We start from the raw sequence: 15,567 nt of genomic DNA, 5'->3' as shown, positions 1-15,567 counted from the left end.
CTTTATCAGTCATAATTGAATTGCTGAATGATCAGTATTGAGACAGGAAGGCTAGTATAGAAGAACTATTTGTGGTATTTGACTTAGGATGGCTCATTCTTCTGTACAAGTTACTGTGGGATGCTGTTCAGGTGATAATCATGTATATCTTTTACCCACCCAGTGTAAAATCAGATTGTGATTCAAATTTCAATAAAACCATGATAAAAGTCACATAATATAGGTTGGACATTTTCTCTATAATAATGTTCACCATGTGACATTCCCTCTTCATTATGGTCTGATTTTCAACTTATTATTGTATTGAAATAAACAAAAAAGGAGACGCTTCATGCTGATTGCATGTTTTGAGATGCACAACATTAGGGCGTGCAGTACTTTGGATGCAATTCAAAATTTGAATGAATCATGAAAATAACTCTTTAAAGCAGTTCCATCTTGTCTAGAATATATGGTTGCCCTTGAGAATTGCTGTGTGGTGCTGGAGAGAAAAACCAGGATGGTTTTAAAGGGATGAGAATGGGTATATCGCCACAAGCTCCTTGCTGTGTTTTGGGAATTGGATCTGAAGTGCTGCACAGCCCTGATAGATGTTGTCATTTAATTCGTACATGCTAAAATGATTTATGCTTGACAATGTACCCAAAGGTAGCTATAGATAGGATGGTTAATTGGAAGTAAAAAAGGTTTCATTATACTTGATCAATAGAACTATGCCTAGATGTAAGAAAAATTAATGCCATTTAGTATAAAAGTACAATGAACAATTCTCAGATACCTATTAAAGTTGCCACAATTTTATAAATGGATTGTTGGTTAAAAAGCACATTCATCAGATGCAATATTCCTTTGGTTCTGAAAAGCTCTGCCTCTTACATTCTGCTAAAAAACATTTCTTTCTGCTGGATAAAACAGATGTAGCAGACAAACTATCCAAGCTTGAAAGAAGTACTAGGAACGGAGAGCTCCTTTGCAGTTACTTAAACTGCTATGTCTTTTGCCAGCTTATTTTCCCACAGGAGCCAAGCAAGCATCTATAGATTGATTTCTTCCTCCATCTCAACAGTATGTTCAATAAAAACTTTGGAGCAAAGGAAAAGGGAAATGTGGCAGTTATGGCCTTGCTTCATAGTATGTCTAGATACCATGTGTGGGGAAAGGGATGCTAGGATTCACATTTCTGTACCTGGAAGAAAATATGCTGAACATTGCAGCACTATAGGCCTAAAGAGCTTTCATGCCAGCCCAGCCATCCACATGAGGATTTCAAGGCAATGGTTTCTTGTTGTCTCTGGAGAAGCGTGCATGAAAAAGAACAGGTGATAAAGAGGTGTAGGACCTGATTTATGCTCCCCTTTCTTCTGAGAATGAAGTAGAAATTGAGGATCCTGGTAATTAGAGACAAAAGACCCTGCCTGAGAGCATGGAATCAGGTGGCTCCATGCTGCGTTTTCCTCTATAGGTTTTGAAGGAATGCCAATAAATTGATGGAGCAACCCAAGAAAACACTGGATTTATTTGCTATTCGTGGCCCAGGCTCCCATAGCAAGCCAGCAGGGTTCCCTGCTAATTTGAAACTTAGGGAGAAAAGGGGTCAGCTGCCTGTTACTCTGTAGGGAGAATAGATATTTAAGTGATTTGTAATAGACCCAGAGGCATGCATGTACACACACACACACATACACATCCCCTAGAATCTGAAAAGATTAAAGAATGGCAGTGCTTAAAGTCTTGCCTGCTCAATCAGTAAATGAACAAACTGTTCCCAAAATGACAGCCTCCTGAGAACTCAGCCAGTTTTTTCAGAAAGTCCACACAATCTCCAAAGTGCAAAAATAAAGAGAAAGGAGCAGCATTGTGAGAGACGGTGCAAACATCATAGTGACCTTAACACAATCAGATTAAGGAGCACAATATCTCCCTTCTACTGTATTTCACAGAGCACTCTAAAATCGAGAAAGCTATAGCACTCATTTTCTTTTAGGAATGGTAATGAGAAGGAGAGAAAGACACAATTCTAGATCACTCGAAGACCACAAGATCTCACCGGGGGGGGGGGGAGGAAACATTGACCAGTAAAATAAGTTCATCGTAAAAAAATTCTTACCAGTTCACCATTATAGCAGCATTATTCTCTGCAATGAATGGCAGCTCTCCTTTCACTTTCACTGTCACCAAGAAAAAAGTCCAGAAGGTTTCCTGAAGCATCTCCTAGATCTGTGTGGAGAAGCTTTCTAAGAGCAAGATGTCCACAGGGAATGTGCCAGGCTGCCAGGCACTCATCCAGTTCTTAGCAGTGCTTACCAAGGCTTCTGGCTCACGCTGCACTAAGGACCAAAAGAGATTCTGAGGACAATCCACAATCAGAGCTTTATCCAGGAATTAACCTTTCACAGAAATTTCCTTAAGAATGGCAGATGCTGAACATCAAATATATATATTTTTATAGCTTGCTTTCTCCCCCCCCCTCCTATTTTGCTTTGCAATTGTCCCAGGTTACCTCTGATCAGGTTGAGCTCTCAGTACAGCATGGGTCAGAAATAGTAGGACACAGATTGTAACCGAGGATTAACAAAATACAGAAATCCGATTTCACACAGGGAAAGCATTAGTCAACTAAGGATTTTCTGGTCTTTAGCAAGCTTTTGGGATGCCTGTAATCAGGATTTCTAAGATGTTATTTCCTTTTCTGAAGCTGAGAATATAAAAATAACACATACAGTTTATGTGTTATTTTTATTACAATTTCTTAGTTAGACAAAACCATATAAGTGTGTATATGTGTATATGTGTGTTATATATTAAAATTGAATCAAATCAATTTTATTGTAGTCACAGACATGTACAAAATCCTAAAAAGGAAAAAGAGAAAAGACAAGGATAAATTTCTCATTTTATTTTCACTTTGCTTCCCACATTCAATTCCTACATCTTCATCTTGGTCCAACTAAAGAGAACCATCTCTGGATGCAGGCTTCCCCTTGCTTGAGGTTATGAATTAAAGACAAATCAGTTGCACCATGAAGCTTTTAATGCAGTATACTTGTAGTATACTTGTAGTATAAAATATGAGGCTCATAAGTATTTAGATTTAGTTGCTTTGTATCACAGTAGTATTGATACAAAAACAGGAAAATCCACAATATACTACTTAACTTTTCCTAACATCTTCCTGTAAGTGACTTTCCATAAACTACACTTTTTAAAACCAGAACTACTTCATGCATTTTTAAAATTTGCATTAAGCATGTTTTTGTATGGTTTTCCCCCATTTTTAATATATGTCTTTATTAAATATATATATTTCTTTGTGAATTTTTTAAAGGTGCCAATCCCTGCTAAGGCACATGTTCTGTGAGATACTTTTTAAAATCTTACTAAAATTTGAATGTGTGTTTGTCATCAGTTTTTTTCTTTTTTACATTTTTTACATTTTTACATTTTTATATAGATATAGTTCTTTTCACCCAAACATTTCAGTTTTGTTAAATAGGCAGCTTTTATCCATCTGTTCTTAAAATTCAGGTTTCTAATGCTGTTGTGGAGATATTACACAGTTTTCCATCATAATATCCAGAATTCATTATTTGTGTCATATTGTTCATATCAGGTCCCACTTACACCCAGCCATGGCTGGTCATATGTAAAGGACAATGGTCTTGAATTCTCTTTCCATGTGTTTGTTTATTGAAGCTCAATCTGGAGCCTCTTAACATGGGAAGAAAGAGTGCCACTTTGAGTTTAAATAATCTTTGTGTGTTTGGGAATATGATGTCCATTCTATACAGTAAATTGTAGGGCTGTGCAAGTGCTTTTAAAGAAACGCTTCACAAAACACAAAGCACTATAAAGATCATTACAGCAACTGCCTCTTTGCTCCAAACTTGCATGTTGCTGCTTCCAGCTGTCTCTACATGCAAACCAAAGGGGCTGCTTTAATAATTTAATCCTTTTAATAAAGGGTTCATTTGAGCAGACGTGAAAATTTGCTTTCTCTCATCCTCAAGGCAGGTTGAAAGTATGTTAGTATGTAAAGTGTGGTCTTCATAGCATTGTCTTACCATGTTAAGTATAAGCTGCCATCATCTAATGAAGTAGGTACTGATGCTGCTTTTGGGGCTGTGAGAGTGCTTTTGTACCTCAGTTCAGGAGTGAAATGCTCCCGGTTCGGACCGGTAGCGATGGCAGTGGGTGGTTCGGAGAACCAATAGCAAAAATCGCTGCCCCCCTCCCCCCACCATGCCCAGCTCAGCCACAGGATCATCAGAGGCTTTTTTTTTAACGTTTAAAAGCATTTTTTCTACAACCTCTTCTGATGAAAAAATGCTTTTAAAAGTAAAAAAAAAAAGCCTCTGATGATCGCGCAGCTAAGCTGGGATTGTCAGAGGCTTTTCAAAGCATTTTTTCCTGCAACCTCTTGGCTGAAGAGGTGATTTTAAAAATGCTTTGAAAAGTCTCTGATGATCCCAGCTGAGTTGCCTGATCGTCAGAGGTTTTTCAAAGCATTAGAAAAAATGCTTTGAAAAGTTAAAAAAAAAAGTTGGCCACGTCCACCCAGTCACATTACCCCACCACCACCAAGCCACGCCCACAGAACCGGTAGTAACAAATTTTACATTTCACCCCTGCCTCAGTTGTACAAAAACAGACTGTGTAGAAAAACAGACTTGGTGTCAATCAATCATCAACATGCAACATGTTGAATGACTGCAACCAACTCTCGTACTACAACCACTATGACCCTGCTCACCCTTCCTTTCCATTATGTCAGCTCTTTGTGATGCAATAATGCAGACAGGATCCAAAACCGTAAGTGACTAATACATTTATTATAAGGTTACAGTAACCGAATCTGAGAACCCAGATTGTTGAGGGCAATTTGCTGACTTTGTAAACCGCTTAGAAAGGGTTGTAAAGCACTGGGAAGCAGTATATAAGACTAAGTGCTATTGCTACTGCTAGCTTGAAAGCACTCCCCTTCTCTCCTACTTTTACTCTCCAGCCCCTGAAATACTTTGTCCACTTCACCCCCCTCCTTTGGGTTGGTCTTTTTTATCATCAAGGAAAGAAGCAACCTAGAACTAAGGAGAAATTTCCTGACAGTTTGAACAATTTATCAGTGGAACAACTTGCCTCCAGAAGTTGTGAATGCTCCAACACTGGAAGTTTTTAAGAAGATTTTGGATAACCATTTGTCTGAAGTGGTGTAGGGTTTCCTGCCTAAACAGGGGGTTGGACTAGAAGATCTCCAAAGTCCCTTCCAACTCTGTTATTCTGTTATCAGACCATTAGGCAGCAGTTCTTCATCCAGTCTCCCAAGGTTATTCTCCCAGCCTATTATACCATGGGTAGTTTTGATGGATACAACTAAGGCAAGGAAACCTTACCAAAAGGCCGAAACCAAATCTGAAGCCCATTGCCTTATTTTTACAGCATTTATACAGTGAATACATGGAGAGACACAATAGTTTTTTGGGGGAAAAAACTTATCAAGTTCCACTTTCTCCAGCAGCCAAAGCAATAGCAGCCATGGAGGAACATAATCTCACAGCTGGCTGGGAAGCGGTGGTTGAAGCCCAAGAGATTGCTGATCCACCAAAGATTTCTCTTGTGTGCAAAATAATATTTACACAAGAGATTTTTTTTTTCATTTTCTTCCTCCTGCATTGCATGGCATTCTTTTAAAATATTTGCCCAGTTTTAATAAATCATTGCCTGTCCTTGCCTCTGTTGGATGTAGATTTAAAAAAATGGGATTAATCTGGTCTTCCAGAACTTGCACAAGAGAACAAGTTTCTAAATAGCACCGGTTCCTTTAGCTCTGGTTCACAACAGCCACCTGCATTCCATGCGGCTATACAATTATAAGAGAAAGAGCCTTTCCCTGGAATCGTCATGTTTCTTGAAATGATTTCTTGGGGCAGTACCTCCTATGGGGAGTCTCAACATGTAGTGTCACTAACACAATGAACTTCTGCCCCATGCAGAGAGACCCTGGCAGTGCTGATTGGCTTGCTGCTAGGAATGTGCTAGACTCTCCATGAGCTGTGTTGTCTTCCATCATAAAGAATCCGTATGGCATCTTCTTTTAATGAAGAAGCTCTTTCGTGAAAGCCTTTCCCGCAGCCTCAGCAGTGGACTGTAACATGCAGGCTGGCAAAGGTTACAGAAGTCAGTGTTCTTGTTGACAAATGTGCAAGTAGCAAGTCAGAGCCTCTGCTCTGGATTATTTATGAAGCTTGGATACAAGGTCTGTGATCTCAAGGCTTAGCAATAAGATCAGGTATGGAGGTTTACCTTTTGGGAGAAGAAAAACGGATCTTGTGAATCAATCTCCAGTCCCCAGCCATTTGCTAGCATGCAGCTTAGTGACTGATGATTAGCATCCTCAAATCAACATTCTGTTTGGGTATTCTAGGACTGCTGAAGTGGCTTGTGGAATAGCTACTTAAATGGAAGAGTTCATAATTCTGTTTTTTTTCTTGCTAAGATACATCTTTATTTTTTTCTACCTAGGGGAATACACGATAATGAGGGCGCATTTTCATCTGAAAAGGAAGATTGGTTATTTTGTCATCCAGACTTACCTTCCCTGCATTATGACAGTAATCTTATCACAAGTATCATTTTGGTTAAACAGAGAATCTGTCCCTGCTCGAACAGTCTTTGGTAAGTACTCTCCTTCATCCTTAAAAGATCCTTTATTCTGGGATTTCCAAATGTAATTTCCTTTGCAACAGAATGCAGGGGGAATCTCTCAAGAAAGAGGCAATGCTTAATTCTTCCTGTCAGTAAATTCCCTCTGCACCTCTACCCAATCCAAGCATTTTATCACTTCTTTCTTCTTCCCCCTCCAAGGAAGATACAAAAGGAAAAGTAACTCTAGATAGTGTGAATCAATTCATGTCCAGTACTTTACCTGCTTTTCTTTTTCTCCATAGAAAAATTGAAGCCTAGAACAACGTAGGTGTTGCAGAATAGAATAGAATTGAGTATTACTACAGAGCCAGTAGAAGGATAATGTATATCAATTAGTTTGTGGTCCGATGATGGTTACTTGAGAAACCTAGCTACCAGTAAGACCAAATTCCAGGTATACAATTCAACAATCAGAACTGTCAGCAGACGGCAGATAAGAAACACAACCAGATGAGCTAATTCTACTTTATTGTAAGGCTACCTTAACAGAATTTTATAAGTCTGAAAGTAGAATTCTTCTCCCATTTCTTTACACCCGAGAGATTAGGGAGGGTCTCTTCTGAGTCTCCCCCCCCATTATCCAGCTGAGGTCTATGCTGTCTCTTATCTGACTGTTCCCTATGTGTGTCTCTGGGCCCACTCTCCCAAGGTCATTCCCACATATCATTACGGAAGTAATAAGGCAACATTCAGTTATGCAAGGTAACCTTCTCTCCTTCTCTGTAGTCTCTTTTGTCCAATTAACTGTCTACAGATCACCTGGGTCAGTCTTTTCCAAGTAAGTGCCAGTTGTATTGGAGCACATGGCAGAATTTCCAGCTTCTTTTTCCCATGTGATGGCATCTATTAATTAATTAATTAATTGAATTTATATTGCCGCCTATTCACCCATGGCGACTTGAGGCGGCTTACAGAATAAAAGACCACATTTAAAACAATAAAAACCAACAAAAAGAATCAAATAAATTAATATAGTACAATATAACAAAATCACCTCCCACCCCACCCCAACGACAGCAGATCACACGAGCCATTTAATGGGCTCCATCCCACTCTGGATTCCCCAGGTCCACTGGCAGAAGAAGGTCTTCAGCGTCTTCTGGAAAATATTAGAGTGGGGGCCATTCTAATCTTTGGGGGAATGATGTTCCAGAGAGAGGGAGCCACCATGGAGAAGGCCCTTCTTCTGGGTCCCACCAGGTGTATCTCTGTCAGGGATGGGACCCATAACATTCCCTGACTCCTTGCTCTGATGGGTCAGGTAGATGTGACCAGCAAGAGACGGTCCCTCAGATAACCTGGTTCCAAGCCATGAAGGGCTTTAAAGGTGACAACCAGCATCTTGAATTGCACCCGGAAGCAAATCGGCAACCAATGCAGCTCCCGCAGGAGAGGTGATACATGTGCACACCAGGGTCTGCACAAAACCATGTGGGCCACTGCATTTTGCACCAACTGGAGTTTCCGGATGCTCTTCAAAGGCGTGTTGCAATAGTCAAATGGGAAGTGACTAGGGCATGAGTGACTGTGAGTAGGGACTGTTTAGATGCAGTACAGTGCCCCTGCTAGGATACTTTAAGCAAGCCTGGGATAGGTTAGTATGTAATAGCAAGCATTCTGTCTACCCTACAGGATACAACAGATTAAGAAACAGACAGTGTGCACACCTAAAGTTATTTTTATTACAGTATAGTAATAGTACAGTAACAGAATCTTGCAAGTCTGAGTATGCTTCTCTCCTCCTTTGCTTTATCTTCATGTTTATTAGAGACAGGTCTGTCTGAGGGGGTTTCTCAACTTAGTTTCTTGGAATTGACTTAAATCATGTTTGTTGTCTTGATAGTGGATCTTTCCACTGTCCTTCAAGGTAGACCCCCTATGTGATCTACAAATTCACTTTGAAGGTGACCCATCTGAAAAAAAATTACATATTACACATTTTAGGTAACAGTGAGGCATGGTGGTTTAGTGGCTTAATGACACTGGAGATGGTCTTTACTCTAGTGGTTCAAGTCCTAGCACTCGTGGTGGGGTGAGCTCCCATTACTCACCCCAGCTTCTGCCCACCTAGCAATTTGAAAGAATGTTCTATGTGAGTAGATAAATAGGCTACCACTTCAGTGGGAAGGCAAGCCGGCGCTTCATGCAGACCGTTAGAATCCCACCGGCTCTGGATCTTCCCAGTTGTGATGCCTGTTTGTGGCTTCAGTGGAGGGAGAAGGTCCTGGATAACACTGCAGGAAAGCTTCTTTCTTTCTTTCTTGTGCAGAGTGTGGTGCACTTTGGAAAGCACGTGAACCAAACAGAGCTACTTATTAGTTAGGCAGCCAAACTACTACTTTGTATTTTTTTTTTAATTTTGATTTATATGCCGCCCTTCTCCGGAGACTCAGGGCAGCTTACAATGCGTTAAGCAATAGCCTTCATACTTTTGTATATTTAAACAAAGTCAGTTTATTGCCCCCACAAACTAGGTCCTCATTTCACCTACCTTAGAAAGGATGGAAGGCTGAGTCAACCTTGAGCCTTGGAGAGATTCGAACCAGCAGAAATTGCAGGCAGCTGTGTTAATAACAGGGTGCATTAAACCACTGTACTATCAAGGCTGTATTACCATTATAGTCTCCTGACTGATTTAACATCGCTAAATAAATAATAAATAAATACATTTTAGGTAACTTATATCTTTTTCTTTCTCTCTCTCTCTCTTTTTTAAAGGTGTGACTACAGTTCTTACAATGACGACCTTAAGCATCAGTGCCCGAAACTCTCTACCCAAAGTGGCTTATGCTACTGCGATGGATTGGTTTATCGCTGTATGCTATGCCTTTGTCTTTTCTGCCCTGATTGAATTTGCCACGGTCAACTATTTTACCAAAAGAAGCTGGGCCTGGGATGGCAAAAAAGCTTTGGAGGCTGCAAAAAAGAAGGTGGCTATTACAACTCCTTGAAGAAGTAAATTAATAAATATCAAGGGGGGGGGGGTGTCACAACTATTCTAGACTTCCTATTGGATTTTTTTTTTCTCCATAATCTGTTTGGATATTTACATTCTTCTACTGCCCGTTTCTCGATTATGAGTTGTCCTCATATCTGCTACACTTAATGCTTCCATAATTCTTTGGCCACTAGTGACAGATGTATATTTACATATATAGCATAAACCATGAGAAGTAAAAAGTCAAAACAAAACAGGCCATACAGAAGCAAGAAAAGTCCATAAAGGATTTTATGGTAGGCACAAACAATCCTGGGGAAAGAAAGAGCAGGAGGACAAAAGAAAGGGAAAAGTGAAGTTAGGAGAATAATATAAATAAAAGCATTCATATGTTGTTAGACTTTGTTTCATATGAAGTTGAGGACTAAGAGACTCAATCCAAATGTTTAATAAAAGCAATGGAAGCTGAAGTAGCATAACAGATGCTCTGAAAAAAGGTTCCACGCTTAATGGATGATAAGAAAGAACTTTCTTTATTCTTTCTGGGTTTAAATGTTACGATAAATCTTTCACCCCCAACCTGATAAGCCATTCTCAAAAAGAATTTAACCCTGTATTAGGAACCTCCTTTAGATGTAACCAGAATGGTGATACTTCCGTCACTACTACTCCATGTAAAAACAATGTCTTTATGAAACCATTCTTAAAGGCTGTGCCACATCATGCTTGCAGAATGGGAAAACACTTACCCATTTAATAAACTAGGATGCTGTAAATGACAATGATAAGAATCCAATGAATATTTTATTATACATAGTATAACCAGAGATTGTAGGGACTCTGTATAAAATGCATTTTTAATGACTCAAGCATCTCTTTTTTAAAAAAAAAAATTACAGTTTTCCAATGTTGTTGATGTTGTTGTGTGTGTGTGTTTCAGAAAAAAGAACGTGAATTAATGGCAAATAAAGCCATCAACAGCTATGCTGCTGGAAAGATGACGCCCACATTAAACATACCAAAGGACTCCACCCCTTCAGTCATCTCCAACTCTGTTTCTTCTCCAGCCATACCCATTGAGAAACCAGCTGAAAACAAAAAGACGTATAACAGCATCAGTAAGATTGACAAAATGTCCCGAATAGTTTTCCCCGTCTTGTTTGGAACATTCAATTTAGTTTATTGGGCCACATATTTGAACAGGGAACCTGTTATTAAAGGTGCTGCTTCTCCAAAATAAATGGACGGACTTCCAAATCAAGTGTTAGCCATACTTGCAAAAACAAATGCTACCAAGGAGAATTTGAGGTTCCAAAAGATTTTTGACCTTTGGGCAATATTCTTCAGGAAGTTTTTGCATGTTTAACAATATGTACAAAATTATTCTTGCCTTGATTATTTCTACATGTAACCTCAGATGTTTGTGACAATTACATAAATGGCAGCAGACACTAATCTTTTTAGGACAACAGAAGACTTGGAACATGGTTTCTATGCTGCTGGGTATCCTGCATTGATAGTTTACAAATGAAATAGGGTATATTTTTTAAACTGTTTGGGCATATAGCATATCTGCCATTTTTTTATATTTCGAATGTACATTCATGCAGATAGTGGGACTGTGAACTTTGCAACCTGCAGAGGTATTCTTACAAGCTGTTTCAGAGTTTGTCCATGCTGGAACACTCTAGCTCATAGTCATGCTGAATACACATGAAGTGGATTAATAGCACCTCTTAAGAGCACATGCCCACAAGCAACTTTTGGCAGACCACTGAAGTCTACACTCCTTCCCTGATAACTTGGATGTGTGGAACAAACATTACTGCTCTGAATGCAGCATTTTTTTATGAAGGCCATCTACACTTTGAAATACAAATCTCTGAAAACTGGACTAATTTTCCAACCTATTATCTGTCCTCAGCTTTGATACGTGGTAGCAGTGCTCGGTGTGTAAAACTGTCTAACACTTAATACTGATGAGAACTGCTAAATATTACTGGTGCCCGTGACATACATATCATAGGGGACCTTGAACCCTGTGATGACTGCCATGGGTAAGACTTTTCTAGATAATGTCAAAGAATGCATAATATTCAGCAGTGTACAGGGACTGGCCCTTCTTTTCTTTGCATTGTAAAACTTGTGCAGTTTTGTTGAACCAGGTGTAGCGCTTTGTATCGGTATATCAGCCACATTCTCTTGATTCTGGTCCATGACTTGGCATTTGAACTGAGTTACTTTCTGCAAATCAAGTGGTCCCTCCTTAGTGGCTTCATAGTCTCAAAAGGCTCAGGTAGCTCCAGAACCTAGGACTTCGAAACAGTAGTGGCCTAAATGCACTGTTGTGCCTGAAATGCAAGGTAAAGACACTGCAAGCTACTCTCCCATCTGCCCACCTGGACCAGTTAGTTCAAGCAGACTCCTTCACTTCTATGATAAGGCCAGTCCTGGCAATAACACTGTGGTTGCCTTCTCCAGACACCACTCTCGATTCACCCATTTTCACAATTCTTTCTTTGCCATTCTGAGAATCTTAACAACTGCCCCATGGCTACCCATTCTAGGCCATCTCAGGTTTTACAAAAAGCCACAATAGTGACCATAACAGAGGTTAGTCATGTGTAATTTAGCAGATTTAGCCACTTCATTTGACTATGGGATGCTTGCAATGAAATGGTATTATTTCCAGTATATTTATGATATTATTTATTTGGCCTACCTACAAATTGCTTCTCTTTTTTCTGTTAATAGTCATATTATAGCACCCTTCCAAAAGTGCAACATGCCACGGTCGGTATGAAAAATTAATATAAAACTGTTAATCAGTCCAATGATGATAAAAGGTTACTCCAATGATACTACTTGCATTGTAGCAGGCCACAAGAAGAGCAACTGCAGAACCCCCGTTGACTACCTAGAACTTTGGGTATGGCTAGTCTAGAGAAAAGAAGGATTGAAAGAATACTGTATTTGTGGGACTGCCATATTCCAGTATTTGAGGAGCTGCCACAAAGAAGAGGGGGTCAACTTACTTTCCAAAGCACCAGAGGGCAGGACAAGAAGCAACGGATGGAAACTAATCAAGGAGAGAAGCAACTGGAATTAAGGAGAAATATCCTAACAGTAAGAACAATTAACCAGTGAAATTGCTTACCTTCAGATGTTGTGGGTGCTTTATCACTGGAGGTTTTTAAGAAGAGCCTTAACAGCCACTTGTCTGAAATGGTATATAGTCTGCTCGGTATAGGGTCTGCTGCTTGAGCAAGGGATTGGATGAGAAGACCTCCAAGGTCCCTTCCAATTCTATTCTGAGTTGAATTGAAATTTACAGATGTACTACGCTTTCAAAGTCTGGCACACAAAGGAAGATTTATTTATTTAACTTGGTATAATTCGCCTCATCCCAAATTATAAAGCAGTTTTAAAAATGAATACAAAACAGCATGAATTAGAACAATGTTGAACCAGTTTACCAATTTACCAATCTACCAAAATTACCCACAGAGTCTGAATCTTACTAGCACATAAGAACAAAATCATAGCTCATTAAAGCCTTGACAGTTTCTAAAAGTTTGATTTTCCTGCATGAAGGATAAAAAATATATGTGCTATACAAACTATATATCAGTTAGGATTGCCTAAATTGTTAGATCTCTGCATAGAGGTACACTAAAATGTAAAGCAAAAAATTAAAATTGTTTTACCCTGATAGTGTGTTGGAAATAAATCATGCAGAGAACAAATATATTGCCCACCTTGCCATGACAGTGGGAGGACAATTTGGTGTAGAGTTTAAGACACTACTTGGCTAGAAACCAAGAGGCTGTGAGTTTAGTCTTGCCTTGGGCAAGAAGCTGATTGGTGACTCTGGGCCAGTCTCTCTCTCTCAGCCCTAAGAAACAGGCAATGGCGAACCACTTCCAAAATCTTTCCAAGAAAACTGCAGGGACTTGTCCAGGCAGTTACCAGGAATCAATTTCAGATTCAAAGGCACATGTGTGTATGTGTGTGCGCACGTATACACACACAAAGACAATAGACTTCATCATAACAAAATGTGCATGGACCACAATTTTTTTTTGCCTTTTACTGCATTTCAGTGACACTTGGCAGGGTGGAACATCTTTCATTGATGCCATTGTCCCAGGCTGTCAGTCACTGTGAAAACAGGCATTTTGATATCCATGGAGCTGTTTTAAAATGCACTTGCTAAGACTCTGTTCACTGATTACTTGAATTTTAAGGCCATTACCTACAAACCCATTAGGAAAATGAGGAATTTTACCTTTCAGGGAAATACAAACTTTGATTCAAATTTAAGCTGCTTCCTGGCTTCTTAATCATCATTGCTCCTAAACAGTCATATATTGCATGAGATTACATTTTAAAAGTAGACTAGAACAATACCCAGTTTAATTCTTCATTTTTATAAGAAAAACATAAACATTTTTAGAACATTTCCCTCTAGTGTTCAGACAAAATCATTCTACAATATTTCTACTATAATAAAGACAAAGAAATGACGTTCCGTTACAAAATTCTTTCAATCAACTTCACCAGTATTTGGTTTGGTACCATGCCTTTTGGATAACTTATATTTCCAATGTTGTTTGCTTTGTTTGTGAATGATTAACATGCAGTCTTACGCATGTGTATCTGGGATTAATTCCCACTGAGATCCATAGGACTTCTGAGAAAATGTGGAGATTACTTTGGAAAGCTGCAGTCCTATGTACACTGAGTTGGAAGAGAACACAACACAACATGTATTTTTGTGTAACTATGCCTAGTACCAGGCTGCGTATGTAATTTGAGTTTACTTCAATGGGTTGTTTTTTTTTTTCCCCTGCATAGAGACATTGCTTCAGAAGCTTTTGTAATTTTATCTTACTGTTTAAATTAAAAAAAGAAAAGAAAAGAAAGAAAAAGTCTGTTTAATGTCATCTTTTCCCAAGTTTGTTTGTGAGGGGAACAATTAGGACCTACCACAACTGTTATAAAGTAAAATATTCAGGTCTGGTTTTCCATTTCTTTTCAATAGTCCATTCATGGGAACTGAATACTCTTAATTCAGTTTGTAGGTCTTTTCACTCCCTGTGCAGTTTTGGAGATCTTTTCACTCCTACCCCAAGTTTATTTTACTTCAGGAAGTTCTGGTAGTGTATTTCACCAAGCCTGTTGATACCACCTTGTGCTAGGTAGTGATACTTTGGTTATCAGAAGCAAACAGGTCCCTCTTTCTTCTTTTGCACATTGGATTATGATTCAGTTGATCGCTTACATGTATGCATTGGCAACAGGAAGGGCATTTGGCCATTAAACACTCTGCTTGCTCCATTCAGTTGTTCAGACTCCACCCTGCACAAGATTATAGGGTCGTTAAAAGATTATGATGATCACTTACATTTTACATCACTTACATACCCCTAATATCCTAGTACAATAGCTAAATTATCTGGCCAATAAAAGGACAGGAAGAGAGTAGGCCAATAAAAGGACAGGAAGAGAGTAGTCTTCTGGATTTATTTACTTATTAACTTACTTGAGATAGCCAAATACAATATAAATCAAAATCAAAAACAAAGTAGTCTGTTTGAAATTTCATTGCAATTCTACCTAATAAAAGAAGTCAAAGGTTTAAAAAAGGTAAAGGTTTTCACTATCCAATCATGTCCGACTGTAGGGTGCATTGCTCATCTCTATTTCCTAGCTGAGGGAGCCACCCTTGTCCAAAGATGCTTCTGTGATCATGTGGCCAACATGACTATGCTGTACACCTAACAGAATGCTGTACACCTAACCCTAACTCTTCCCACCAAAGTGGTATCTACTTGTATTTGCCTGCTTTCAAACTGCTTAGTTGGTAGCAACTGGAGCAAGAATGGAAGCTGACCCCATCATGCAGTATTTCGGTCTTGAACTGCTCA

At 39.1% G+C, this 15,567-nt stretch overlaps 2 protein-coding genes and 1 long non-coding RNA gene across 5 annotated transcripts in view; 1 reads left to right on the top strand and 2 right to left on the bottom strand.

Moving 5' to 3' along the window:
* Window positions 1–2,223, bottom strand: part of GABRB3 (gamma-aminobutyric acid type A receptor subunit beta3) — a 232,384-nt gene extending 230,161 nt beyond the window's left edge. The window contains exon 1 of the mRNA XM_034431367.3: window positions 2,108–2,223. Within this exon, the coding sequence (XP_034287258.2) occupies window positions 2,108–2,208 (101 nt within the window). The 5' untranslated portion in view covers window positions 2,209–2,223. The remainder of the gene's footprint in view (window positions 1–2,107) is intronic.
* The window catches only part of GABRA5 (gamma-aminobutyric acid type A receptor subunit alpha5), an 81,490-nt gene extending 66,922 nt beyond the window's left edge, over window positions 1–14,568 (top strand). For all 3 annotated transcript variants that reach the window (XM_034431370.3, XM_034431369.3, XM_034431371.3), the window contains exons 8-10: window positions 6,517–6,669; window positions 9,418–9,629; window positions 10,578–14,568. In XM_034431370.3, the coding sequence (XP_034287261.1) occupies window positions 6,517–6,669; window positions 9,418–9,629; window positions 10,578–10,877 (665 nt within the window). In that variant the 3' untranslated portion in view covers window positions 10,878–14,568. The remainder of the gene's footprint in view (window positions 1–6,516; window positions 6,670–9,417; window positions 9,630–10,577) is intronic.
* LOC148113523 (uncharacterized) lies at window positions 8,358–13,785 on the bottom strand. Its single transcript, XR_015734529.1, has 2 exons — window positions 10,657–13,785; window positions 8,358–9,261 (listed from the first exon to the last, which is right to left on the bottom strand). It is a non-coding gene; the product is annotated as an uncharacterized LOC148113523 (long non-coding RNA).
* Window positions 14,569–15,567: the final 999 nt, after the last annotated feature.

Source organism: Pantherophis guttatus, chromosome 5 (genome assembly GCF_059756535.1).
Source record: "Pantherophis guttatus breed Tessera chromosome 5, ASM5975653v1, whole genome shotgun sequence".
Taxonomy (NCBI): Eukaryota; Metazoa; Chordata; class Lepidosauria; order Squamata; family Colubridae; genus Pantherophis; species Pantherophis guttatus.
The sequence above is the reverse complement of the archived record's forward strand: the minus strand, read 5'-3'. Positions and strand labels throughout refer to the sequence as shown.